The sequence below is a fragment of the Amblyomma maculatum genome, chromosome 5 (assembly GCF_055883805.1).
Source record: "Amblyomma maculatum isolate TAMU_Amacu chromosome 5, ASM5588380v1, whole genome shotgun sequence".
Lineage (NCBI taxonomy): Eukaryota > Metazoa > Arthropoda > Arachnida > Ixodida > Ixodidae > Amblyomma > Amblyomma maculatum.
Window position 1 is genome coordinate 163,367,603 of NC_139348.1, and position 27,876 is coordinate 163,395,478.

The following is a 27,876-nucleotide window of genomic DNA, read 5'->3' on the forward strand; positions in this document are numbered from 1 at the left end:
GAAGTTAATACTGCATTTATGGTTCCAAAAATGGCTGGCATCACACGTGCATGCTGATGGTACAGTGTAGCAACTTTTGCTGCTATACGTACCTTAATTACTATTTCTCAATTTTTTGGAACGCTGTCATATTGACAATGCTATTTTTTAACTGCTGATTTTACTTACAATTACTGTGCCTAAAGGTTAAAGGTGTGGGAAAGGTTATACCAGAAACTGAAATACACCTAAATTGAGCAAATGCAACAAATATTTCAGGGGCACTTCTGCACCGCTGTTAAGGAAAACATGCCACAGCATTTACGACTCCTGTATCCTCATCCCTGTACATTTAGTTGGCTACTTGTTGACTCGCCAATCTCAGTTTGCGCTTTTATCACACATACCAATTTGTAAGTTTACTAATTGCCACATGATGTGAATGAACTCGCAACTCACACATCCGACTTCGCATTCTGAAAGGCAACGAGTTTTTCTCGTGCCAAAAGGAGCTGCTTGGGTAGGCAGCTGGACGTCCCCACATCACCCAGATCAATCCATCCGGTTATACGCTTACCTCTAAATATTATCTACGAAACATATCTGTGAATTTTTCTTACTTCACTGGTTTTGCAGATTATTTCCTGTCTCAAAAGGAATAACAGAAATACATGTGGTTCTATGACACATGCAGTAAATACTTACCTTTCTAGGTAGGCTACAAAAGGGAAGTAATGCAGAAGGTAGGCAGTCTAAACATGAACGTGTGTCTCGACGTGGTGTTTTGGCACTGGAGTATTTATTACTCCAATCATGTGCGTTATTAATGAATGAAAAGGCACATAAGTAGGAATACTTTATTTTGACACAGAAGCTATGGCCAACGTGTGCAAGTGAAGTGCAGACTTGTGAGTACACTGTTGAGTCAGTAGCACAGGGAGCAGTCAACTTGGACCAGGGAATGCCATGCTTTGAAAGGTGGGCAGCTGTTGTGATCTCTTGACTAGCATCAGTCACGTGCAGGATCGGCCGTCATGGGGAGAAAAAACAAAAGTATGCAAGCTCAGAACAATAACAAAACACTCAGAGAAATTCAGAGACCATACCAAATTTAAATAAAAAGATAACAGGACTGCAGACTATGCAGCAGCTCATATATTCTAACAGTGGATTTGCATATGGTCACTACACCCTCAAAAAGGAAAGAAGCACAAATGCTGAATTCACGACTCGTCAAAGGAACCAGACCAAAAGGAAAGTGTGCACCATGTAGCATAGCTGAAGAATGAGAAAAGCCAAAACAGCAAAAAAAAGTTACCCTAAGTAAGGCCAGTACTAGTGCTCTCTGCATGCGTGCGACAATGTATCACTGCAGTGCACATGCACAGCAGAAATGGACACAGTGGGTGGTAAAGAACTGATATGAAGTTATCAACACTGGCCGCAGACATCAGAACAGACAGGTGATTGTGCTTTGGTATAACGCAAGCGTGCAAACTTTGGTAGGTTGTGAAGCATATAAATAAACGTTGAGACATCTTGAAAACCATGTGTGCACATTTTCATTTGCTGCTGCATCCAAGAAGTTTCGCTTGCACTGTTCATTAGACGACATGCGTTGCTCTCGGAATGTAGCGTTTGTCGACTACACAGCATGATTCCAGAATCGCGACTAATTCAGCTGCGGACTTTTCAATTTCTAAACTTGCGAAATCCTCCCTATGGGCTGTGAAAAAGAATGAGGAACTGTTCCACCCAAATGTAGTCGCTCGCACATGATGGCAGCCACAAGTCATTTTGTGCCAAACAGTAGTTTCCATAAAAGTAACAAGAAGTTCTCAAATTATGTGACAGGACTATAGCTATTTACTTTGAGGGTGGCCACAGCAAACGGGCAACAACCACAAGATGGCCAAATCCCTCACCAACTGCAGCACCACAACAGTTGCTACAATGCCAGCATTATAAAACCTCTGGCTGTCTTTGTATAAGGTCCTCATCACAAATACACAAGTTCATGTTGTTAAGGTGGCTGTCCATGAGCATCTTACTTCTCAAAGCAGCTAAAAGTATTGCAAACAGAGACCAATACTTGACTTTAAGTGCAGTAGCAGCACTACTAACATTCAGTGTGTTAATGGAGTATAGACACCCTGAAACAGATAAGACAAAAAATCAATTATAAATTATTTAGCAGTTGAAGATAAAAATCAGGTGATGACCTGTACAGAGTAATGTCTTGCATGTCGTTAACAAGCAAAATGCGACCAAGATTAGATGCATATGCTCCTGTAAGATGAAGTACTGCACTGGCCTAGCCCAAGCAGTGCGAGTACCTCCAGTCAAAACGCTTTCAAGTGCCATCATCCATGAGATGGTTGCCCAATAGCAATCGGAATTTTCATAATGCTGCGTTCCTTATCTTCAGCCAGCATTTTTCACTCTTCCCAATGGATGCAACCCTCCCCAAAACTCCAAACTCAAGACATCAATTCAGTCATGCAGAACTGTCAATAATGACCTGAACCGCAAACCAACTTGGAGAGGTAGAAGCAGGCTCGAGCACTTTGAAGCTATAAAACTGAAGTTTTGAAGCATTCAAATTGTTTTGGAGCACGTTTCTAAAGTCAAATGATTTTATTAGCTGAATATTTTATACCTGACATACCAAAATAACCTATTTGATTCCTTTTTATTCAAAGATCAATGCATTGCTGAAAATATAAGACTAACAGCCAAAACATGTACAGATATTTAAAATAACACAAATGACCTTAGAAACAATTTGGAACAAACTAGCAGAAAATGCAATGCTTGTTTCCATACTTGATGCCCGAATGATAAGTTCGACTAAAAACATGACTATTTCAGCCTGAGAAATGTGGACTATACCACTATGATGTGCTCAAGCACCACTGGACTAGTTCGGAGTTCACATCAATAAGCAGCACATTTCCACTACCTATCGTGTGCATATAATTTTTTTTAACCATGCCTGTTCTGATAAAATTTCCAAGGCACTGGTCAGTAATCCCTTCAGTGAGGATAGACTGCACTCAAGGGTAGCCCTTTCCCCCTTCAGATGCCCTGCTCCATGGCCTTCTGTCAGTGGCTTCTCATGTTTTCGCTTGAGTGGCATCCGAGCTTAATTTTAACACGTTAATGATGGGCCCTGCATGCCTGCCCAACACTTGTGACATTTCTAATGATTGACACCTTCATGGTGTCACACCCATAATACTGTATGTTTTTGTCTGACGTATGTTTGAGAAGCTTATTATTAACAAAGAGGTTCAATGAAATAGATCTACGACTGCCAGAAACGAGGCTCATGCTGGTCTGGCTTATGGGGTTTAACGTCCCAAAGCAACACAGGCTATGAGAGGCTCATGCTCTTCTATTTAGCAGAAAAGGAAAAATATATAAAGGCTCTGTTACGACACAGGTATGCAAACCAACAGAATGAAATTGAGGAAGCATATAATTAACTAATAAAAAAAAATCTGCATTGGTGATGAACGGTAATTAGTAGTGTATCTACTGTCAAATGAAAAGTAACTCATTGCAAACTAGAAAAACAAAAACAAGAAACATACCACCGTTGAGGTCCGAGACCTGCACATTATGCATCCCATGCTTTACAAACTACTAGCTACAATGATGGCTGTGCAATCTTTTACTTTCAAGCTATTTATGTTGCATGTATCCCAACATAGACAGCGTTCACCAGTGCTCAACTAAACCGCAGCAGCAGACGTGGGAATGCCCTGTAAATACAGCAACAAGGTTAACAACTGGGCGAGTTGGTAATAATTCATTTTAAGCCAGCCAAAAGACTAGACACAGAGAAGCCAGCCTCATCTCGTTAGCTTCTATTCCCTGTCTCGTTTTTTGGCTGGTTTAAAATAAAATACAGCAAGTGCCAAGTAGAACATGATGTGGAGTGTGGTGTCTGAAGGGTTGTGTATGAACGAGCAGCGCCGGCACGGCGCGCCACTGCTTGTAGTGTGCCCAACCTCCGACAGGCAGTGAGACTCACGGATTCGGGCAGTACGGCCAGTGTGACTCTTTCGTCTTCCCACGACAACTCTAAACTGTTAGAAATTCGCTGAAAAAGAATGTATTAGTTTAGGCTGTTTACAGTCTCCAAACACACCACGAAATATGTCAGCTGTATTGCATTTCGCTTCTGCTTAAGGGGGGACATGGCTCTTAAAATTATTTTCCAATTTTTGACCAAATTTGATAAAACCTGGCATTCTGATTCAGTTTCTTGCACTGATTTCAAACATGTAACCATTTTTCCAGCTGCCCAATCAGAATACCAGGTTTTATCAAATTTGTTGAAAAACGTAGGAAAAATAGCTTTAAGAGCCATGTCCCCTTTAAAAGCAACCAGTTTGGCCATGATTTCAATTCGTGAAATCGCATTCAATTAGAATGAAAAAAAAAAAATTGTCATCGGACTTCTTGCAAGGATGCTTTAATATTTAGACACCGTGTGCAGCAAAATATAACTGATTAAAATCTCGAGGAAACGCAAAATAGCCAATAACGTGCGTATGTAGCCTTCACGCCATGCCAAAACTGCCGTTCGTCAAGCGTAGGTACCACCTCCGTCAAAGAAAGAGAAAGCCAATATTCTTCTCGTTTTAATTTATCTGTTAACTGGAGGCGACGGCGGTAGACAAAAGACAAGAAGCTCAGGCGGCGTGCCCGCCCTGTGGTGTGCGAGAGGTGCTGTTATATCATAGCTCACAACAGCACCGCTGCCAGGGCCGGCACATGTTCTGGCTGCAATGCTCTTCACTGATTCTGCATGTAGAAGGTCCCCCCCCCCCCCCCCCTCCCTCACCCTCAATTTCCTCTGTCGAGAAAGATGGCGCCGCTGCGGCAGCAAGACTATCTGTGGCTGAAGCGTCATGAGTGTTGAACACCAACCTTGAAAAAGATAGCACCTCACCAAGCATTCGAATGTTGGCCCTTCCCAGTGGTTTGTATGAGGCTTCCAGTTCCTAGCCTCCAGTGGTATATAAAACTGACCATATTTGAAAGCGCCTTATCGCAGACCAGACTGCCTGTGCTCGCTGATAGCTGAGACAGCCTCATCTGGCGCTACTCTAATTTATTAGGCGAACTCCCCTCTGCACCACACCAGCGTAACCCGCACATGGCATTTTACGCTTTAAAACACGCAAGAGCGGTGTCTGACTGCTGCTCTTTAGTCACCGAGGGGAGTAATTTCATATATTCTTTGGTATCGTTCAATGTGGCCGGCGCGCGCCTAATTGTTTACGACACTGATTGACTATTTAAAAATTGCTCATTAAAGATTTATCTTATTTCATCGTCAAGGAGATTTCTAAACTCTATCAAGCCTTTGCGGCTATTTCAGTTATGAGACGTTCCAATCAACAGATTAAAATGAAAACCATACCCACATTTGGTTTTGAATTTTCTCATGTGGAGAAAAAAAAAAGTGTACATGACGCCAAAAAAACAACAAAAGGGCTGTGTCTCTGGAGCAATGGTCCCAAACCGGCTCAAAGTGTGAGGACGCCGTAGCAGAGGCGTCCGGATCACTTCGGCCACCTGGGATTCTTCAATGAAACTGCCATCGTCAAGTATATGCCTGCCATGCTTTCAGCTTCGACCAAAACGCTGTCTCCCAAATAGGATCAGACTAGGGTATCCCAGCTCAGTACTCGAGAGCTTTTATGACTAAGCCACCGCGGTGCTGTAATAAGTAAATAAATAAGCTAAGAAGACTAAACTTCTTTCTCGGAGCGTATCATGGTCATTTCATCCATTTCGCTGCAGCGACGCCGCGAATGTGTATTTTACTCCGACAAAGTGACTATAAAGGACATCGGCCCTCTGTGTACAAGCCCGAATCCGGCTCAGACCCGTACGTTTAAGCCCACCCCGAGTCCAGCAAAAATGTTCATGTATCGGCCCAGACGGCCCGTGGGTTGAGCCGCACCCAGCTTTTGGGCCTGTCCATGCCCACACAGTGTCATGTGAAGCGCGTGCTACCTTCACCTGACGCTTCTACATAAGGTTTGACGATCTTCTACTTTTTCGGTTCCTGGGGCTGCCTTTCAGTGGTTCGCTTTCTACTTTTCGATGTCTGAAAGGTAGGCAAGGCAGGCAGAGAATATAGTGGGGACCGCTTCCTTTGCTAGCAACGCTTTGCAGCATATGCCCATTTAACTCTGTCGTCCATATTTTGGACACAAACCTGGGCTCAAAGTGCCCCTCACAAACAGTGACAGTACAGCTCGGCCCTTTCTTGGCATGCCGGCAACCATGGCTGAAGTCGTTCGACATCTTTTCGCACCGAAGAAAGCTGACATTTTTCATTGCAGAATATGTAGCCTGTATTGCAGCGGTGAACAATGCACTTTTTTCCACATTACATTACATTACAACTTAGAATATACCATGATCGAAGAAAGGCGTGGAGTGGGGGCGTCAGCGAGAAAAAAAATGCGCACCGATGCAAGTTGAGAACTGACTGGCAATCTTGCGGCGCCAGTTAAGTTTGCGGGCTTTGCCCAGAAGGAGATTCCGAAGGGGCGGCCAAGGTCAAGGGGCAGCTTGACGCGGGCTGATTTATGACGGTCACACAGGCGACCGCTTCTCGGAAGTGAGCCCAGAACACACGGCAGCGGGCGACGCTGCCGGCTCTGTCCGTCCCGCGACGGAGGCAGAGCAGTGCAAGTGGAAGGCACAGCATAAGCGCAGTGGTTGTGGGTTCGGCGCTAACTGCTGTGTCTCCCGGTTCGAGTGGAGAAGGCGCGGAGGCCATAAATCCCGAAACGCGGCGTAACACGGGCCTGGGGAGAACGCGCTGTTGACATGTCTTCATGGGAAGACGCCTGTACGTCCCTTTGAATCCGCCGCCCGTGCGCAACCAAACAAGGGCAGGGATCGGAATGTTTGGGCCTGAGGTTTGCGTGTGTGTGTTTATGCGTGTGTTTTCGGAAGTGTAACCGTCGACGCCATTTGTCTTTGCGACTGCTTGGCACCTCTTGCGTAGGAGGATTTTGGAGAGGGAGAAATCGCAGATGTATGTGTTTGTGTGCGCAACCACTCGCCGCGTAGTGCATGCTTTGTGTTTGTATTACTTAACATGCATAGGAGAGGGGTATATGTGGCACAGCGATTGGCCAGCCCATTTTGAAGGACTGCATGTTATTGGCCACAGAGTGACTAGTCTTTGATTGGTTAACGGACTAGACTCGAATTTTGAGCACTAAGGAAGGAGCGTTGGGACAGTTGGGCTCGGAGGACGGTTGGGCTCAGACGAGGGCAGACGGGTTGTTTGAGGAGGGAGGCTAGGCTGACGGAGGTCTCAAGGGACTCCGGCCTAAAGTGTAGCAGAAGGCCAAGGTCTGATTCTGCTAGCCTCTGACCTCCGATCGTGCACCCAGTTGCAGTTAGCCCTCTATGTTTTGATATCACATCTGACGACGTTATTGTAAATAGTTTGTAAACAAGTGTAAATAAATGTGTGCAGTCGAGAAGGGAAGTCCTCATCTCCGCACCGCAATGTGTTGCTGAGCTACGGACGCAGCGGTGGTCACCAACACCACTCGGTACGAGCGAAGGCAGAAGAAAAAGCAAGAAGCACCTGCTGTGTAGGGAAGCCCTTCTATTCCCCACGCCTTCGCCCGAAGAGTTTAACTGCACCCAGCGAACCCGCGGCCACCAACAGTCAACGCAGTCTCTCGACAGCCTACGGAAATCAGAGCATCAGTATCGTCACTTACTGTTCGGTGCGGAGCGGCCCGTTCACACACTTCTAACACCATGATGCGGAGGTTGTGGGTCCGGGCCGACCAGTGGCATATGGTAGCTTTTTGCTAAACAATTACCTTTCAGACAAACTCATTATGAATTATCCATTGACCCCCCCGCCATTATGGGCATAGAGCAGGGGGTCTCAAACTCATATTGCTATGTGGGTTGCATTGAGAAAGCTTTTTCTCTCATGACCCAGGAGCCAGAAATCAACAAAACAACAGGAAACAAAGTACAATAAATAATAATAAAATGAACAAAAATAAGCAAAACTTCGTTTTGTCAGACCAAGCCCTCCTATTATTGCAAAAGAAAAGCCGCTTCAGGATCGCTCGGAGAGGGTAATGAAATGGTACACCTGTTAATAAATACTACCACACTTATAATCCTCAAAAAACACTTGGAAATAAAAGAGAAGGCAAGGATGTCTGGCTCCTTGCTTTGAAGGCATAGTGATGTCAAATGAAAGTTCACGCAGATTAAGTGGTCAACGCCTTTTAAAAAATGAATGCATACTAACTGGTACAAAGTCCGAGTTTATTTTAGTTGGAAATTAGGGCTGGTGGTAATGCTTTCAAAAATTTCAGCTGAAAAGTTTGAGCTGGCGGACTGCATCACGCAGCTCCGCGGGCCGTGCGCCAAGGCCCCTGGCATAAAAGGATAATCTTTGATGAGCGGAAAGAAAGTGTTCGATGTTGGCGAGAAGATAGTGGATGGAGTGGAGAGGCTGCATTCCCCATTCTCAGCAAGGGAAACTAGAATGCTTCTTTGCTCGTCAAGTGAAGAGGATATACTTTAGGCAGGCACTGCCTCTGCTACGAAATGGGCACCACCCTAGGCAGTGTACACCTGGCCAATGTTTTAACAGTACCACGTGACCGTCGACTGCCCGGCGCTGCTGCGCCGGAAGATGCAGAAGTGCAAGCTCACAATTCTTGATGCTGCAGTGAACCTCGTTTGCTACGCTGCTTTGATCAATGTGAAGCAACCCTGCCACAATTGGCTGGTAGGCATGTCGGTGCCCGGAGAAGCTGTCATTGTTTGTTTTTAGCTGCAATAGTATCTGCATATCATGCGAATGATATCTCCAAAGCACACACATTTCCAATGAAAAATCTAACTTTCCCCATAACTCTTGCCATCGATACTTTCATTGCTTGAAGAAAAAAAAAAAAAAGAAAACCACCCGAGACAGTATTTGCAAATAGAACCAGGGACAAGTGTAAAATTTGGAATGTTACAAGCTTGCACAGATTTAATCCACAAGCGCATAGCAGAGTGCGCTCAGAACTCCGATATGAAACTCGATCCAAGGGGTTGCTGCCAACGGAGCAGAACAGCCAAGCAGACAACACTCGCTGAAGCAGCGTGATTACATCTCCCTGCTTGTTACCTCTCCTGATTTCCAGTTTGTTTCTGCTCGGACAGTCGATGCTCGAGCGATACTGTTAAAGAATTGGCAGGGTGTATATTCTGTGCTGCTTGCCTTGCAAGCCATTGATGCCAATCTTGCAGACCTCATTTTATCTTTCACAGTGGTTTCCAAAGCTATAAAGTTCTTGCAGGAACTTTGTCACACACACACACAAAAAAAAAAGCAACACAACCAACCTGTGCAGGAATACCATTTGTTAAAGAAGGCAGCTTTGTCAGTTTTTCAGAGAGAATTGAGAAGACAATATAGCGTGGTTTGATCTTCCATCTTGCGCAAACATTTGTTTGTTTTTGGAGCTAGGCTGGTTTTCTTAGTCTGAATCAACTGTTACATTGCACACTGTTTGCAATGCATTAATTGCAACTGAGAAAGAAAGGCTGCAAACTACAAGCTGGACACTGCAGCTGCAGGAATGCTTGCTTGTTTGATTTGATTCATTCATGCACTCTATGCAAACTGGGGACCTGTGTCCAAGCATGTTCCCCATGTAAAACAAATGACCAGTCGCGGTGGCACAGCAATTGTTTTGAAATTAAGTACAGGGCTCACCTTGCGGCGTTTGAGCATATGCTGTCTCCGCCTTTCATAGTCCCATTTGTTCAGCCTCAGCAACCAGCAAGTACATGCTAGACTCCAAAACACATACCAGGAAGGTCCCTGCGTACCAAATATTAGACGTCAGCTTATAAGCGATCTTCACACACACAAAAATTGAATTTAAAACAAGTACGTGTTGATGCACTTTAAGCACAAGGCGAAATCGCTTACCTCACCGTAATCAGAAAGCGGCCCTGCATACATTTGACCGTGCGCAGTCATAAAATGAGGTATGAAATCATTACACCGCGTCATAGCAACGAGGGCCACACAAAATGATAGTATGTCGCACAAATGGTTAGTACGTCGTGGTGCATCGAAACAAAAGCTTCCCACATAGGCCTGTGTGATCCTCGCCTTTCCTGCTTCTACGCGTTGTTTTGTCATGTCCTAGTACCTCCTAGAGTCCCTCTATCAGCTCAGAGACGTTACAATCATTAACTATTCACCCAGACAGGTGCGCAAAGTTTACCCAAGTTTCCCGCCCTTTTCAAGCGCACGCAAGACTGATAGTCAGGCGTGCTTTACATGACTGAGATTTTCGTGCGGTTGGCCTAATAAACGGTATTTAACCGCATGTTCCTTAGTGTCGAACTGCGTTGAGCTTTCGATTGAAACCTTCGATAATACACCTTTGGGGCGTTCGGGCCCACTGCCGGCCAAGCAGGCCCAATGGTCAACAGAACATTCGGGCGCACGGACGTTGAAAACTAAATGTAGAACTCTAGACAGTGGGCAATGACTCAATACATGCATACTGAAGTATCTTAAGAATAGAAAAAATTGCTTACGTACCGTACAACACGAGAGCACACGGCTGACACGGCGACACAGCTCTCACGCCTCCCACCATGAAAGACGACGACCAGCCATTTTGCTTCTACAAGCAACACAAAACCCACAAAACAATAGCCAGATGTGACGTTTTTCTTAAACCGGATAAGACGTCATGGGTTGCAGCAAGCATTCCGCTGCTGCAACCGGGTCGCAGCAGACGGCGCCTTGCAACAAGGCTTGACACTAGCCACCTCAAGCCAGCCACCGGCAGCCGGTTCACATAAATCCACATGGCGCTGTCCACCTAACCAGCGCCTCCTCGTTGTTTGTGTGGGTTTATTTAGTTAATTCAGTTTGGCTGTCATTCTACGCGTGGCTAGCCACTGTAGCGCGGCATGTCACAGTAGCTTCTGCGAAGACAACGCTGCAACTGCACTGAAAGCAAGGACTTGCGTGAAGCTGACAGTGCAGCAGATTTTCTTGAACATACTCGAAACGCTCGACCATGGTGGCTACTGACCAGCTATGCGGTGTGTGTGGTCGTGGGGAGGCGCGCTACCGGTGTCCACGCTGCCGAACGCGGTACTGCTCGTGCGGCTGTTACCGGGACCACAAGCAGGAGAAAGGCCGCTGCGTCGAGCCGCCAGCGCCCGCACCGGAGACGAGCGAGGAGCCCGGCTACCGGTATCCGACGCCGGACACGGTTCCACCAGAGAAGCTGTGCCAGCTGCGCGCGTCGAAGCCCGTGCTGGAGGCACTGTGCAATGAGCACCTGCGCGCTCTGCTGCGCGAGCTGGACCGAAGCAAGGACCCCGAGCGAATGCTGGGCTCGCTGATGCGGGAGCCCATCTTCTTGGAGTTCGCCGACGCCTGCCTGGAGGCTGTCCGCGGTGGTGAGAACCAAGAGAGCGACGACCATTCGGCATGCTAGTGTGGACGTTACATGGCCGAAGATGCTTGCCAGTGTGCGGGCGCGGTTTGTGACGTGCGTCGGACAGAGTAGTGATGTGCGTGTCTGCAGAGGGCGTAAACAAATCAGTGCTTCGGTGCTAAAATGTATCGATCAGGAGGCAAAGGAGCGTGGCGCTAGGCTCTTCAAAACATATCTCCTGAACACTTCCCCCGACCCCATTTTTTTTTTTTCTTACATCTAAATAATCTTCGAGCTTGTCATGCTGGGTTTGCGCATTACTTCCTGCGGGCTTAGCAAAACAGCACCGTGTTGTGATAAGGGGTAGTTGTCAGCACTGATGAACAGTCGCTTTTCTAATGCTGGCACTACTAGGCGCTCACTTCTAAATTGCTCTCACCCACTTTAATAAATGTTTTAGTTGTTGGTGACCTTGTTCCGAGTGGAATTGACGCAGCCACTGCCAGACCCTTGCCCATGGTCTTTCATTTTACAGCATCGTTTCATGAAGTTAGGTAACAGTTCCACTTAGCATATTCAGGCAGTCAGTGACATGGTTGTTACACCAGCTTGAAATGCAGCTCTTACCTATGGTTCGAACCATTATTTTTGAAGGTGGCAAGTATGGTTCCTTGCTTTAAAATGTAAATTTTGTGACATTTGTGGTCTGTACCAGGCCTCTAGTTTCCACAAAATTTGTCCAGAGAATGACACAATGGCCACTTTGAACTGCCAGAAAACAGCAAATGTAAAAGATTTAACTGATTATGTTATCGGAAGTGTTGTAATAAAGAGAGTTTGATTCTTCTGCACGAGTGCAATTTTTCACTGAATCTCAAATAGTTGGCTCGTACAGTGCTGAAGACTCTCTTTCATTCTAAAACCAGCCAGCAACAGCAAATGCATCAACGTCTCAAAGATGCCTGTGAAGTTTGGTTCAGTTATGTGGAGATGAAATCTGGGGCTCCGTTTTACCAATGGATATTTTTTTAGATATTAGCATAAAGCGACCTTGAATTACCAAGAACCCATTGTACTAGATATAATGGCTGCATTCTGACAAGACCAATGTCCCCGTAAAAATATCCTGACAGCTTGAATTGATCATGTCTTTTTAAAGGAATAAAGCCAACAATTTTCTTCTTTTACTGCATTTCTTGTTTATAACTACGGACTCTTGGATCCAAGCGCATATGCTCCTGCGAGGAGGACTTCACTTCTAAACACGGGAAACTCCGCTAGGGTTTGGTTTGACAGCGCTACCCAAAGCCCATTATTTATGATGCCATGAGAAAGCTGCAGCAAAAGACTGCTATACAATCTTAATCGTAACAAGCCTGTGCAGTCTGGTTTCCAAACTAATCTTTTATTAATCTACATGGATATAGACGCATTGAACCTAAGCATAATTGAAAATTACACAGAACAGGACACAACATGAGCGCTACTACCTGCTGGCATTCTATTGCATGTGAAGCAATAAAAAAGGAAACCAAAACGCATCAACCAAGCACTAAATCACTGGAGGTGCAGATAGACAATGATAAAAATGCTATCTCTCCAGAAAGGCAATCTCTTTTTTTCTAGCATTTCTACCAAAGAATGCTTACACAACCATTACTCCTTTGCATACTGAAGAAACTTCACCGACCTCACGCATGACTTTATTCCAGTTCTTTATGATCTTGCTGCCTTAGAGATTGGGTTTGGACTGTCTCTGCAGGCAGTTAAAAAAAATGGGGGACATCTATAATGGCTCACCGCACTCTCTCAACTGATCACTTTTTGAACCAGGTTGTAGAACCGGAACTTTTTCGGGTTCGGGCTCACACCTTTCGGTTTTGGCTCCGGGGGCCCATTCCGTTCCGGTTCAAACCAATTCGACCCTGCCAGAACCGGTTCAAACGGGTTCAGAAAAAAAAAAAAACTTGAAGTGTATTTTTTTTTTTTTTCACTGCACGTTTTTAAAAAATACTGAGTTTTCTTTTCTGTTCCAGTATATAACAAAAGCAAGAATGTTCATATAATAGTTCATGTATTGTCTGTCGTCAGATAAGACGGGCTCCAATCGGTTGTGCAGACCTCAGCAAACTGTCTATGATGAGCGACCGACGATTAGAGTAGGGTTGGGGGAAATAATATTTTCATTGGCGCATAACCAATTAAAGCTATTACGCGCCGAAAGTTGAAACAAATCGTTTCCTGCTGCGCTTTTTGGGTACACAATTTCACATGAATTTTAGTTTAGAGCAAAACCTTGCCTAGTACATGTACAACAATATTTCGTCCGGCTGATTTCAAAGTCCCACTAAAGGACTTTGAAATCAAATCCAGGTCGAGCCAAGCACACACCTCGAGACTAACGATGAATATACCACATGCGTGACTAATATCGCACAACACGTGAGCGCCTTTGCATTTCACGTTTCTATGGAGGTGAAATGCGAAGGCATCTGTGTGTTGTGGCCCGAAAGGCGCAGATAAAAGTCCCCTCGAACACGTATTGGGGTTGGAGTCTTTATCGTATTTGCCAGAGAACCGGCATAATTAACTGTTTCACTCAAGTAGCCATGACTTGATATGACCACCGTCTTGTTGCGTGTCATCATTGCCTGCATAGACGTGCTATATAACTTCTATAGCCACTTCGAAACTAGACTGGTATGTTTAGTCGCATAATTTACAAGCATGGCATGACACCATGGCTTTTCGCAAATATTTTATGTGCTCAGTAAATACTGCCAACTTTTTTATTTGCAAGCCTAGAAAGACCGAAGGAGGAGGACATTGTCGAAAGTTGTTGAAGTCATCCGGATTCGATGACAAGAGAGGATATATACTTTAGTCCAGAAAATGCTCTCTCGACGCTGACTTGTGTAGATGGTGCTACTTTAGCTAGTGAATATAGTTCTGGACACCGCAACTTCACCTCCTCCAAAAATTTGAAAATACTTGAGTCTTTGCTCATTATAGGCACCTTTTCAAATGCGTAGATCTGGCTGTGTACTTCAATTTTGAGAGAACTGCCGCTATCTCCGATTGCTTGCAGGCAGTCTTCTTCACTTACCATAAGAGACGCTTCAAGCTCATCCTCAGCTTGTAAGCTTAACATAAGGGGAGATTCTGCTGCAACCTGTTGCGATACTTGATTGCGCTGGCAATCCTACGAAAATGGTTCCATGTGGTGAACAAATGCTGTTTTGATGGCACCTTTCCTCACTGGTCAGAGTAAAGTGATATCGAGGGTCTCACACTACAGTTCACCGATTTCTCAAATACTGCCTTTCCTTCTTGTTTTTTTTTTTCTTAGGGCCTAGTCTCCTTCAGTCGGCTTGACCTCGTTCCTCTCCCTGCTTTTCAAGGTGTCTGTCCTGACCTTCTTCGTCACCACGAAACCTGTAGATTAGGATACTAATTAGATACGTTTTCTCTAAATAGTGAACTTCTAGCTTTTAGTGCAACTTTTCTAGACTATCTTAGGTGTTTGCATCAGTGATAGTGCGTAAAACGATGAAATGCGTTCTTTTTTTTTTGACACCATAGTTGTACGGGCCGAAAAGGTAGCACACCAAACAGAGCTTGTGAATTAATACTCCTACCAATAATTCCATTAAGTTCCTTGCTTTGCCCAGTCAGTATTCACATTTGAACATCGAAGCTTCACTCCTGGCATATTTGACTTGCCAAGGGAAATAAAACCAGCAGACATTGCTAGGGACAAAAGGGGAAATCGACCTATGGAATCACCTTTGTCCTAAAGTTCAAATACAACTAAAGTACAAGCTGGTAAATTGCTACCAAAGGCGGCGTTCCCTTCATCAGCGTCGGCTTATCATTCTAAACTCTCAGTCAACCAAATTGTATCTGCTGGCGCCGCATCGCATAAGACTGCTCTGCACGTGCCATGCGACTGATTGCGACTTCGTCGAACGACATGTAAATAAAATGATTTACCACATTTTTTAACAGATTCATCATTTTGTTTTTGAGTTGTACACGGTTATATATTTATTTATCTAAATATGTAACTATACTTACGAATTGCATGCTATTATTTCACTGCTTAGGAAGTAGGCTCTCGAATGCAGCAACTTTCTCCGCGAAGTGCAGCGGCCACCCGTTCGGGATGTAACGATGGCCCCATACCTAAGGTTGGTCACATGCATTTGGCAACTTATTTTCCTTTGTTCTAGTCATCTTTCTGCAAGGGACGAATTTTCAGTATGGTTGTGATATTTGCGGTGTGCAGTGGCGTTTTGGAAATAAGTAAGAGGAGCGCTTTACAAGCAACGATAAAAGAAAACGTAATAAAGTAAGTTGCCAGCAAAAGTGGGTTGGAACCGTACCACGAACCGGTTCGGAACAGTTCCTCTCATTTGTTCCAGTTCGGGTTCGGTTCGGTTCTGGGCAAAAATTTGGGTTTGGTTCCCGTTCAACACCCTGGTTTGAATAACTGCACGCTTTGCACAGGAAACTGACCTCCACTATCACTTCGGCAGTCAGGACACCGTGCCATGTCCTTGTTTCTGTCCTAGCTTAGAAGCCAAGAATCTCGGAGTGGTTAACACTTGGTCCCGGTTGATCAATGTAGGAAAGCAGAATGTCATATACAAAGCTCTTCTAGCAAGGCGCAAAGCAAATCCAATATTTCTTTTTACACCCCTTTTTCTTTGAACTTTATTTACTTGCTTGCACTTTTTTGCCATGCTTACTATAGGAGTATGCTTGCTATCTTCAGGCAAATTCTCAGTGTCTTTGAATTGACGAACAAATTTCCTGAGGACTTGGTCTTAATAATCAAGGCGGACCATTTGTGCTGGAGGTATGCGTCTCGCTCACAGCAAGGCTTTATGCACTATACTCTGCCCACTCTAAGCTTGTGAACCGTAGTCATCATCATCATCACCCTGACTATACCTACTGCAGGGCAAAGGCATCTCCCATATTTCTCCAATTAACCCGGTTCTGTGCTAGCTGCATCCACTTGATCCCTGCGAACTTCTTAACCTCGTCCGCCCACCTAATTTTCTGCCGCCCCCTGCTACGCTTTCCTTCCCTTGGAATCCAGTTTTTTACCCTAAGTGACCATCGGTTATCCTCTCTTCGCACTACATGTCCTGCCCATGCTCATTTCTTCTTTTTGATTTCCACTAGAATGTCAGTAACTTGAGTTATTTCTCGCACCCACTCTGCACGCTTCCCGTCTCTTAATGTTACCCCTACCATTTTTCGTTCCATAGCCCTCTGCGTTGCCAGCTTAAGTAGAACCCTCTTGGTTAGCCTCCACGTTTCAGCCCCATAGGGGAGTACAGGTAAAATGCAACTGTTGTACACTTTCCTCCTGAGCGATACCGGTAAGCTGCTAGTCATAATCTGCGAGTGCTTGCCAAATGCACTCCATCCCAGTCTTATTCTTCTTGTTAATTCCTTTGCATGGTCCACATCTGCGGTTACTACTTGTCCTAAGTAGACATATTCGCCTACTACTTCCAGTGCTTTGCTACCTAACGTAAACTGCTGTTCCTTCCTGAGGCTGTTGAACATTACCTTAGTCTTCTGCATATTGATTTTCAAGCCTACCTTTCTACTTTTCCTATCTAGATCACCAATCAATCTTTGCAGTTCATCTCCTGAGTTACATAGCAAGGCAAAATCATCAGAAATGCGCAGATTACTGAGGTATTCTCCATCTACCCTTATCCCTAACTGCTCCCGTTCCAAGTCTGAATACTTCCTCTAAGCAAGCTGTGAATAGTACTGGGGAGATCGTGTCTCCTTGCCTACCGCCTTTCTTTATGGGAATTTTGTTACTTTCTTTATGCAGAACTATGGTTGCTGTGCAGCCATTATATATCTTCCAGGAATTTCAAGTACGACTCGTCTACCCCCTGATTTCGTAATGCCTGCATCACCGCCGAGGTTTCTACTGAGTCAAATGCTTTTTCGTAACCAATGAATGCTATGTATAAGGGCTGGTTATATTCCGAGCATTTTCTATCACCTGGTTAATGGTATGGATATGATCGATAGTAGAGCACAGTTTCCGAAAACCTGCTTGATCCTTTGCTTGATTGCAGTCGAAGGTTGTCCTGATTCTATTAGCGATTACCTTAGTAAATACCTTATACGTAACAGACAGTAAGCTGATTGGTCTGTAATTTTTAAGGTCCTTAGTGTCCCCTTTCTTATGAATGAGGATAATGTTTGCGTTCTGCCATGGTTCCGGTACCGTCGATGACACCAGGCACTGCGTATACAGGGTGGCCAGTTTTTCTAGCATGATATCCCCCCCCCCCCCCGTCCTTCAACAAATCTATAGTTATCTGATCCTCTCCAGCTGCTTTCCCCCTTTTCATTGTTTCTATTGCTTTCTTAACCTCATCCTTCGTCACTGGTGGAATGTCTAACTGTTTTTCCCTACCGCCAATCTCATTACAGTCCTGATTACATTGGCTACTGTAGAGATCAGTATAGAACTCCTCAGCTACTTTGACTATCTTGTCCATATTCTTGATGACGTTGCCCGCCTTGTCCCTTAGCGCATACATCTGATTTTTGCCTATGCCCAATTTCTTCTTCACCGCTTTAAGGCTTTCCCTGTTCTTTACAGCATGCTCAATTTTCTCCATGTTATACTTCCTTATATCGGCCACTTTGAGCTTATTGATTAGCTTTGATATCTCTGCAAATTCTATCTGGTCTGTTGGATTGGAAGCTTTCATACTCTGGCGTTTCTTTATTAAATCTTTCGTCTCCTTAGACAGCTTACCGGTACCCTCTCTAACTATCCAACTGCCTACTTCTACAGCACACTCAGTAATGATATCTCAAATTATTGTCCATTTCTTCTAAGGTAATGTTGCCATCCTCAGTTAAAGCTGAATATCTATTCTGTAGCAAGATCCTGAACTCTTCTGCTCTCCCCCTCACCGCTAATTCGTTGATGGACTTCTTTCTTACTAATCTGTTGCATACCTGCTTCAGATTTAGACTAATTCGAGACCTCACCATCCTGTGGTCACTGAATCGCACTTTCCCGATTACCTCTACATCTTGCATAATTGCGGGGGTTGAACACAGCATGAAGTCAATTTCATTTTTAGTCTCCCCGTTAGAACTTTTCCATGTCCATTTCCAGTTCTTCCGTTTGCTGAAGAAGGTATTCATGATTCTTAAGTTATTGCACTCTGCAAACTCAACTAGTAACTCCCCCTGCTATTCCTAGAACCAATGCCATAGTCACCTACTGCCTGGTCTCCTACCTGCTTTTTCCCTACCTTGGCACTGAAGTCGCCCATTACTGCGTCTTTACTTTTCGCATTGCCGATTCTACATCTTCATAGAAGCTTTCAACTGCCTGGTCATCGTAACTACATGTAGGTGCATAGGCCTGTACAACCTTCAGTTTATACCGCTTATTAAGCCTAATTACAATGCCTGCCACCCTCTCATTAATACTATAGAATTCATCTATATTACCCACTATATACTTATTGACAAGGAAACCTGCTCCTAGTTCTCGCCTCTCCGGTAAACCTCGATAACACAGTACATGCCCAACTGACCCTGGCAACGTTTAACGCTAGAACCCTAGCTAGTGAAGCTAGTTTAGCAGTGCTGTTAGAGGAACTAGAGGGTATGAAATGAGATGTCATAGGGCTTAGTGAGGTTAGGAGGCCGATTGAGGCATATACTGTACTTAACTGTAGTATTGCTATTAATTTCTGAGAAGCTTCTGGCTTAAATTTATGGTGATGTAGATATTAAGCAGAAAAAAAAAAGCAAAAGGCACCGACAGTGGTGATTCCAGATGTCAGTGGAATTGTGCTCAAGGTCAAGAAGATTGGCACTAGAGCAGGTGTTCGTGTCATTTTTTTGGAACCGCACAAATTGACAAAAAAGTGCAAACAAGTCAATGAGATTCCAAGAAAAATGAAAGGGGGGCAAGAAGAAATGTTTGACTGGCTTTGTACCTTGCCAGGAGGGTATCGTATATCACATTCCGCTTTCTTGTGGCCACTCGTAAGTTGATCAAACAGGTATATGTGTTAATGACGGACTAAGGAAGCATGATGCATTTACGAGACGCTTGGCTTCCAAGGGCAGAAGTGAAGACATGCCATGGTATACTGATGGCCAAAGCGGTAACGGAGGTGTTGACAAGGTCAAGCTCGTGTGCAAAGCATGCGGTCGCTCAAACAGTCATCAGCTGAGAGAGTGCGCCGAGTCATTATAGATGCCAGCCACTATGAGTAACCTCACACTGCTCTCATTTCTTTTTTCAGAGACTGCCAGAAGGGACAGCGCAAGCACAATCTCTAAGGCTACAATACATAAAGAAGAACCGTGATAGAGTAACGCTTGTTGATTGTGCAAGCATCCTATGGTAGCAATGCCAGAAAAAGAGATTGTTTATCTGGAGAAATACCATTTCCTTTGCCACAACCTATCTGCACCTGCCGTGATTTCTGTGCGGTGGTGTTGAGTAGGCGCTTGCTTGGTTGATGCACTTAGTTTTCCTTTTGTATTGCTCTGCTGAACTTTCAGTTATGGTGAACCAGAACCAAGCCAGTCCAACTTCATGCCTTGACGAACTTCACTGAACGTAAATGATGATTAAGTCATAAGATGTAAACATTGCAATAAACTTCGCTCTAAGGTCTGTACGATGATTGATGCAGTCATAATGGTTCAGAGTCCTCTTTTTCATTCAGAAGCTTGAGGAAGCTTAGAATGTGACACGACACCAGTAACATAGCCTACCTTTTAAAATCAGAAAAATTGGAAATCATTTGTATCAAAGGCTAGAACTAAACAACTCCAGATCCCTTAATCTTTAACATTCAAGGGGAGCCAATTTGTGAAGTTCCACTCATTTGCATCCTTGGACTCTCACTTCAAGGTGACAGTACTACATGTCAGTTTCTATTTATGTTGTTTTCCCCCCTACAATAATGCCCCAGCGAGGGCACTGTAGGTACTCTATATAAATAAATAAATAAGGAACGTCATGCACACCATCATGCTCCCAAATACATCCACTGTGCAAGTATCATGCATGATATGGCACATAGCAAGAAAAGGGATGAGAAAAAAAAAGGACACAATATATTTGGTACTGGCACTAGTCATCAGCAGAATATTATATGGCCTCCCTTTCATGCCACTTCTCGAAGAAGAATGCTCCATGTATGATGAAATGATACATAAGAACGCCCTGGAACTCCCATCATATGCTGCGAATGATCAGCTGGAAGCACTAGGAATGCACAAATATCTTTGACGAAATACAAAAAGCCGTCCCAATGTCTTAAAAAGATCACCCGTATCGAACTGCGATAGAAAAACAAGTCCTCGTGCATAGGTTACCCCACAGACCCACAGCCAATCTAGAGCACAATTAATCTAGCACTAGAGGACACAGCAAATATCCGTGTGTCCCTGATCACAAAAAACAAGTACATCCACTCATATGAGGGTTGCAGAGAAGCACAAGTCAACTACATTTAGGAAACACTAGGAAAGAGTTGCGGGGCAGTCCATGCAGACGCTGCACTTTGTACAAACAACACCAGGAAGACGGCGGCGATAGCCGTCATTAACCAGACTACCAAGAAATCAGAGGTATGACCCTGGCTAAGGGCATGGTTTTCGAAGCATAGGTGGCAGCGACAGCACTCGACAACCAGGACAAAAATTCTACGAGCCAATGCCTTCACATCATCACCGACTCGGCATGTTGGCTCCTCTTGGACATATAAAAGGCTACGGGAACTTGCATAAAGCAGAGAAAGCACAAACTCCACGATCAAATACCAAGTCACATGGCACACTCAAGAGGGTCGATAACCTCACTTGACAGTATGTTAACCGAGCCAGCTATGAAAGTCTCGTCCACTCTGTCAAACTTTGAGTATACAAAGCCTACAGTTCTAGACTACAGTACCAAAGACAAATGCACCAATCCTTTTTCCCTCAGTTCTAGCTTTTTGGCTGAGCATGCAGGAAGATAAAGGCTGAAGGCAACTCCAGATGGACACCTTCCTTGTATAAATAACATCATTTTCTCAGAATGTGATAATACCGCATGCCCATGGTTTGACGACAGGCCGAATGCATACCATGTAACATGGGAATGCACGGGACACAACACTCCTTAAAACATATTACATGAAGGGGCATCATAATCGGTTACTGCAGCCACATTGTACCCACTGCAGCACAAACGCCTCTTCCATATTTAACAATTAACCCGATATCCACTTGACACATGCGAACTTCCTAATCTCATCCGCCCACCTGACTTTTTGCCGCCCCCTACTATGCTTTCCTTCCCTTGGTATCCAATTTAGCAACCACCGGTTATCCTCTGTTCGCACTACATGCCCTGCCCATGCCTACTTTTCTTGATTTCGACTAGAATGTTGTTAACTTGAGTTATTTCTCTGACCCACTCTGCACACTTCCTAACTCTTAAGGTTACACTACCATCTTCCATTCCATAGCTCTCCGTGTTGTCCTCAACTTAGGTAGAACCATTTTGTTAGCCCCCACACTTCAGCCCTATAGGCGAGTACCGTAAGATGCACCTGTTATATACTTTCCTGTTGAGCGATACTGGCAAGCTACTAGTCATAATCTGTGAGTGCTTGCCAAATGTGCTTTTGTGGTCTGGATCTGTGGTTACTACCTGTCCTAAGTCGAACTGCTGCTCCTTTCTGAGGCTGTTCTTTAGCCTCGATACACCCCAAGCTGTCACAATTGCCCACTTCTCCCCTTTTGTGTGCTGGTATAGTGCTGGACAGCTTCCTCTATTTTCCCCCCGTCTCTCTATTTCGTTTTTCTTTTTTTTTTTTTCAACTGTCTTCTGTCACTGTTGCATCTGTAACAAATACGCTTACAAGCATTTCAGAACATCTATTTTTGACAAAGGTCATGCCATGACTTAATGGCAAATGAATCAGTTACGTTTTTCAATGCGACCCTCTAAACTTGCTGCATGTTGGTGTACTTGCGTGTGTATGGCGGGATCCAACCCAGCTGAAATGTCCAGTAAATCTTAGGCTTTTCAATGTGACTACCTGAACTTATATACAGTCGAACCCGGATATATCGAACTCGAAGGGGATCGCGAAATAGTTCGATATATCGATAATTCGATAAACAGAAATCGGCTTGGGACGGCACTTACGATGCAAAAAAAACGATACCGTATTTGTCCCGTAATCAACTCACTCGCATAATGAACCCACCCTCCACTTTTGCACTTAAGAATTCGGGGGAAAAAAAGAAAGCGTTAAGGCCAGCTCGCTCACATGCAAGCGATTCAGCGATCTCAGCGACGAGCGGCAGCGTCAGAGCAAAAAATTTCCAACTTGTTGGAACTGCGTCCCTCTGCCGTTCGAGCCACCGTGGCAGCTCAAAACAAGTTTGTGTCGCCGCGGCAGACAGAAATCGCGAGCGTTTTCGCTTGCATGCCGTACTCCGTTTCGGTCGTCTCATCGACAGCTCATTTCTTGGCAGCGTGCAGAGATGCTGCGCAGCGATAACGTCGCTGCGTGTTTATCTTTTGATAGCTCCTGCGGCGGCGGGGAGCGAACTTGGCGGACTGCCCGTGATAGCTTGATTGCACAAGCCTGGTTCGATTTATCACGCCGCGCGGGGCGGGCGTAGCCCACTGCCACAAAATCATTGGAAAGCGTGATACAGTAGCTACAAAAGGCGGTGTCATGATCGCAGCTGACCGCGTGCTTTCGTTGATTCATACATGCAAAGTTAAACGACTCCCGCAAAAAAAAAAAAAAAAAAAAAAACATGCCGCTTCGTAACGCCATATTTTAGGCTACGCAAAAAATTAAAAAAAAAAAGATAGATCTGCCGCCTAACTTCTGCAGGCGCCACAGCCACGTCAGCCGCCGCGCAGAGGGTTCGCAACACACGCTGGAGAAAGCGTCCGATGTTCTGTCACAAAACGGGCTGAGCTGGCTTGGTGCATGCGTAGCGCGTGCTACTGCGAACGAAGGCCGGGAAAGAGAAAGAAGAGAGGTAGCCCGGCAAAAGAATGAGCACGCCCTTACGCTTCGGTCTGTCGCGTTTTCCCCCTCTCGTTACCACCGGTTCTCTCTGGTTCATTCATGCACATGGCTTGCAAACGTCATGTGCTGGAAACGATAACCGCAAATGCGCGCGCCTTTAGGGAAAGGGCGCGGTGCTGCCCTAGTCGAACTGTCCCCTCTCATTACTTCCGCGCGTGGCTTGAAAACGTCACGCGGCAAACGGACGAGGATGATGCGATCGTCTTTGGGAAAGGCACATTTTCCAGTGCGTGGTGCGGAGTTCGATATATCGAACGACCGGTGAAACTGAGTTCGATATATGGCGCGGCTTTCCTATACTTTTACATGGGATTTTCAAGGGGATATTCCGTGAGTTCGATATAACCAAAATTCGATATATCCGGGTTCGACTGTATTTCATTTACACAGAAAAAGCATTTTTCCGGTACCTGTCACAGGTACTGTACTGCAATGTTACTCTCCATAAATGTCCATATTTATACAGTGTTAAAGTATGCCTGTGTTCAGTACTGGGTGAATTTCTTTACATGCACAGAAAACATTGCAGCAGTGAGATGAGCAAGGGCTTCATTAAATATGTTTGCTTTCACTTGTATGCAGGATCAGGCCACGTTTCAAATTTTACATTACTGGCACTGCAGTCAGCGATCGAAGCTGCTTCGACTACGACACCAGTGAGAATGCGTCCCATCAACTTAACAAAAGCCCACAGAGAGAGATGCACTTCTTCGGTGAATGTCACATTCCTCTGAATGCACTTTATCATTTTGAAAAAACAGTAAAATTATCAGGACGTCATTCGTAATCTCATCTTTTCACACTTCACAGCCCTTCACCAAAATCTGGAATGGCCGCAAATTACTAGGTGGAAAATATATGGAAAAGAGAAAGCGCAGACACTTGACTGTTCTAAAAATCATTTGTAGGACACACAAAGGACATGGGATGAACAGCTTTGAAGCTCCTCAGCACAGGCTTTGGAAAAAGCACTGAGGCTGGCATGTGGAGAAAGACGCTTTCGAAGCGGACACTGCATAGCCTTGAGCCTAGATAAGAGCCACAGAATTAGGATGCCATGAAGAACACTGCCAGCCTCTTCACTTTTACCAAAAAAATTGCACACAAAGGCCTAATTTCAAAGCCATGCACCAGATAAAAGCTCTTCACTATGAAAGCAAACAAATTTAGTGTGCAACAATGTGACAACATGGCACCCACATTTGTTCCTGGTCCCACAGTGAGTTGCAGCTTATGAGAAAACTGATGAATACAGCATATTTCCACATTGGCACGGCCAAGATGACAAGGGTCATAGAATGCAGGACCCTTTTTCTCCATGTGATCCATTTAGTGCACACTTTGCATATTACCAATCCTGCATCAACCTTCTCTCTGAGCGACCATAGTGCAGTCAGTGATGATGCTAAGTAAACTTTGCACATGCAAGAGGTAAAAGTATGAATATCTTGCCCCACCAAAAAAAAGCACAGATAAGCTGATCTAACAATAAATCGTTGTGCTTGCTTGCGCAGTCATCAAGTAGAGCTGGAGCTATGGCTCTAATCAACCCCAAAGGGCCACAAACGAAAGTAACACAGTGAAACTGCCTTAACAAAGGCAGTATTAATAGTTAAAAGCATGTTTGGTCATGCCAACTTACAGACACAACAGGTTTCTACTTTCTAGCAACAGATTGCCATGCGAGACAGTGCATACAACACAAACTGACACAGTTTACTGCAAGTTAAATTACCAATCACAACCGATCTATAATTACTGATTTGAACCCATTCAGACAGATGAAAGTTTGCTAAAGCCCGCGAAAGTCAGTTCAGTTCAGGCGTTCAGTCGTGTCCGACTCTTCGTGACCCTATGGACCATGTCACGCCACGCTTTCCGGTCTCTCACTATCTTCTTAACATCACATAGCTTCATCTGCAATGCCTCGAGAATGCCATCTAACCATCGCGTTCGCTGCCTACCCCTTCTCCGGCGACTCTCAACCTTCCCCAACATCAAATCTTTCTCCAGCGACTCCTCTCTTCTCATCAGATGACCAAAGTAGCTGAGCTTTAACTTTAGAATTTGACCCTCCAATGAGCAGTCAGGGTTTATGGTCGACAATATCGACTGATTTGATCTTCTGGCAGTCCAAGGAACTCTTAAGAGTCTTCGCCAGCACCACAATTCAAACGCGTCAATTCTTCGGCGGTCAGCCTTTTTCACAGTCCAACTCTCGCATCCATACATCACAACTGGAAAGACCATAGCACGGGTTATACGGATCTTGGTTGGTAGACTAATGTCTCTGCTCTTTACTAGGCGGTCAAGGCTAACCATTGCTCTCTTTCCCAGAAGCAGGCGTCTCCTAATTTCATGGCTGCAGTCTCCTTCCGAGGTAATCTTGGCGCCCAAGAACAGAAAATCTGGCACAGCTTCCACTTCTTGTCCATTGATGCTCCAGGACTTGATAGGGCAAGACGCCATGAAAGCCCGCGAAAAGCCCAGAGCAATTTCCCGGACTGGTTGAATGAGAACTCTGTCTGTGGGCGTTGTGTGTCACAGGCGTCTAAGGATTGCTTTTCAAGAAGAAATGAAATAAATATTACAAATACATGTAGGCCTTTCATCAATTTAGAATTGATAAATATCAACTACCAGTTCACTTGAACTGACACATTGGTCCCATCCACATAAAGGGTGATAAACAGGCCCTGACTATTTCAAATTTCTACACCGTTCGAACTAATTTTGGTGCCCTTTAGGTTTCAAAAATTTATGAAGGTATTAACGAAGTAAAAGGAAAAGCCCTCGCATGAAATTCCTTCAGCTGAAAATGAGAATTTCATTGATGTGCATAGAAACTGATACAAATCATGTCTGCCAGTAAGTCAATCACACGTTTGGAGCCTGGGTTTTCGATCACAGTTGCCACAGAGTGCAGGCTGAAAAATACTAACATATTCCCTGACAACTTTTTTCTGGCTATGCAACTAAAGCTACAGAGCTGAAATGCATCAGCGCAATGCGCAGAAGATTATAAGTCCCTTCACGAAGTTCGTGCTCTGGAATATTAAGGCGAAAGCCTTTAATGGCTCATACTGTTGGCGTTCATTCGTTCGGTCACAAAATCAAATGATGTCATCACCCAAAACCGAAAATAATGCCATCAGAAAAATAAAAACCCAGTCTCCACCAGGAATCGAACATCCATCCGTCGGATCCCCAGTAGAGAGCTTTAACCAACTGCGCTACGTCCAGGATAGTGAAACACACATCAAAATTCTCCTTGTATACCGTGAGGATGATAGTAGCGATGACTATGACGCTGAAATTAGTGACAATGACAATGATGGCATTAGCGATGATAATGACGGAGCATTTAGTTGCTAATGATAATGAGAGCAAATGTGCTGCATCGTGTGCAGCAGCAACACTTAGGCTTTCGCAATTCTGCTGTATAGATTCCACAGTGATCTCGGAACCTTTTTGTACCATTACGGAAATATTCACGTTATTATTGCATCACGATTGTAGGTACTACAACACAAGCCAATACAACATTAGTATAGTGCATTTTCAAATCAGTAAAGTATGCCAAGCAAATGAGATTCCTGAAGAGTATTTCGGCTGCTTCTGCTGCTTCTACCAGCCAGTTTCTATGCGCTATAACAAATTCGCTTATTTCGGTAACATACAAAGTGCGTGGTATTCACTGACCGGAAATTAACATTCACTTAGGCCTTAAGGTGTCAAGATATTTTTGCGTCGTTGGCGGCTCGAAAACTATAATTTCAAGCGAAGGTTGAACTGAAACTGAGGCCAGATATGCCAGAGCTACATGGCGTAGTAACACAGTGACAAAAGCTTCTCCCCCATAGCCCTGGTCACATGGCCAGAAAAGTTGTCAAGGAGTATACTGGCATCAGTGACAATTTATATGCTGTGATAAGATTGCCAGGCTTTGCAAATGTGCAAAAGCAGCACTGTGTATATGCCACACTTATCACCTTGCAAAATGCAGCGCTCACGACTGCAATAATCCAGACAAACACTCAGGAGTGCACTTGGTGGAAGCACTCAACAACAAAACTACTCTCAGAGACCGCTCTGTGTGGTTAATATAGCATCCTTTAACAGTGCTGGAAAGACTGTCCTCAAAGCTGTCCTGTCAACGTGCCACTGCCTCAAGGGCGTGCATGAGGGGAGTGAAGTCGACGTAGGGATCCACGCGGCCATCAGAGGGTGCCACAGGAGGTGGGGGCGGGGCCTCCTCTTCACACAGCGACACCACC

The 27,876-nt window shown here is 44.7% G+C and overlaps 2 protein-coding genes and 1 long non-coding RNA gene across 3 annotated transcripts in view; 1 reads left to right on the plus strand and 2 right to left on the minus strand.

The window, feature by feature from the left end:
- Window positions 1-830: 830 nt before the first annotated feature.
- LOC146190183 (uncharacterized) lies at window positions 831-10,719 on the minus strand. Its single transcript, XR_014707711.1, has 3 exons — window positions 10,613-10,719; window positions 9,770-9,877; window positions 831-982 (listed from the first exon to the last, which is right to left on the minus strand). It is a non-coding gene; the product is annotated as an uncharacterized LOC146190183 (long non-coding RNA).
- A 123-nt stretch (window positions 10,720-10,842) lies between these two features.
- LOC146190184 (zinc finger HIT domain-containing protein 3) lies at window positions 10,843-12,657 on the plus strand. The gene has a single exon (XM_084604925.1). It carries the CDS (start codon window positions 11,100-11,102, stop codon window positions 11,523-11,525), a length of 426 nt encoding a protein of 141 aa, XP_084461051.1. The 5' UTR covers window positions 10,843-11,099; the 3' UTR covers window positions 11,526-12,657.
- Window positions 12,658-12,854: 197 nt separating this feature from the next.
- Window positions 12,855-27,876, minus strand: part of LOC146190185 (TGF-beta-activated kinase 1 and MAP3K7-binding protein 1-like) — a 64,543-nt gene continuing 49,521 nt past the window's right edge. Inside the window, exon 9 of the mRNA XM_084604923.1 lies at window positions 12,855-27,875. Coding sequence (XP_084461049.1) covers window positions 27,753-27,875 — 123 coding nt within the window. The 3' untranslated portion in view covers window positions 12,855-27,752. The remainder of the gene's footprint in view (window position 27,876) is intronic.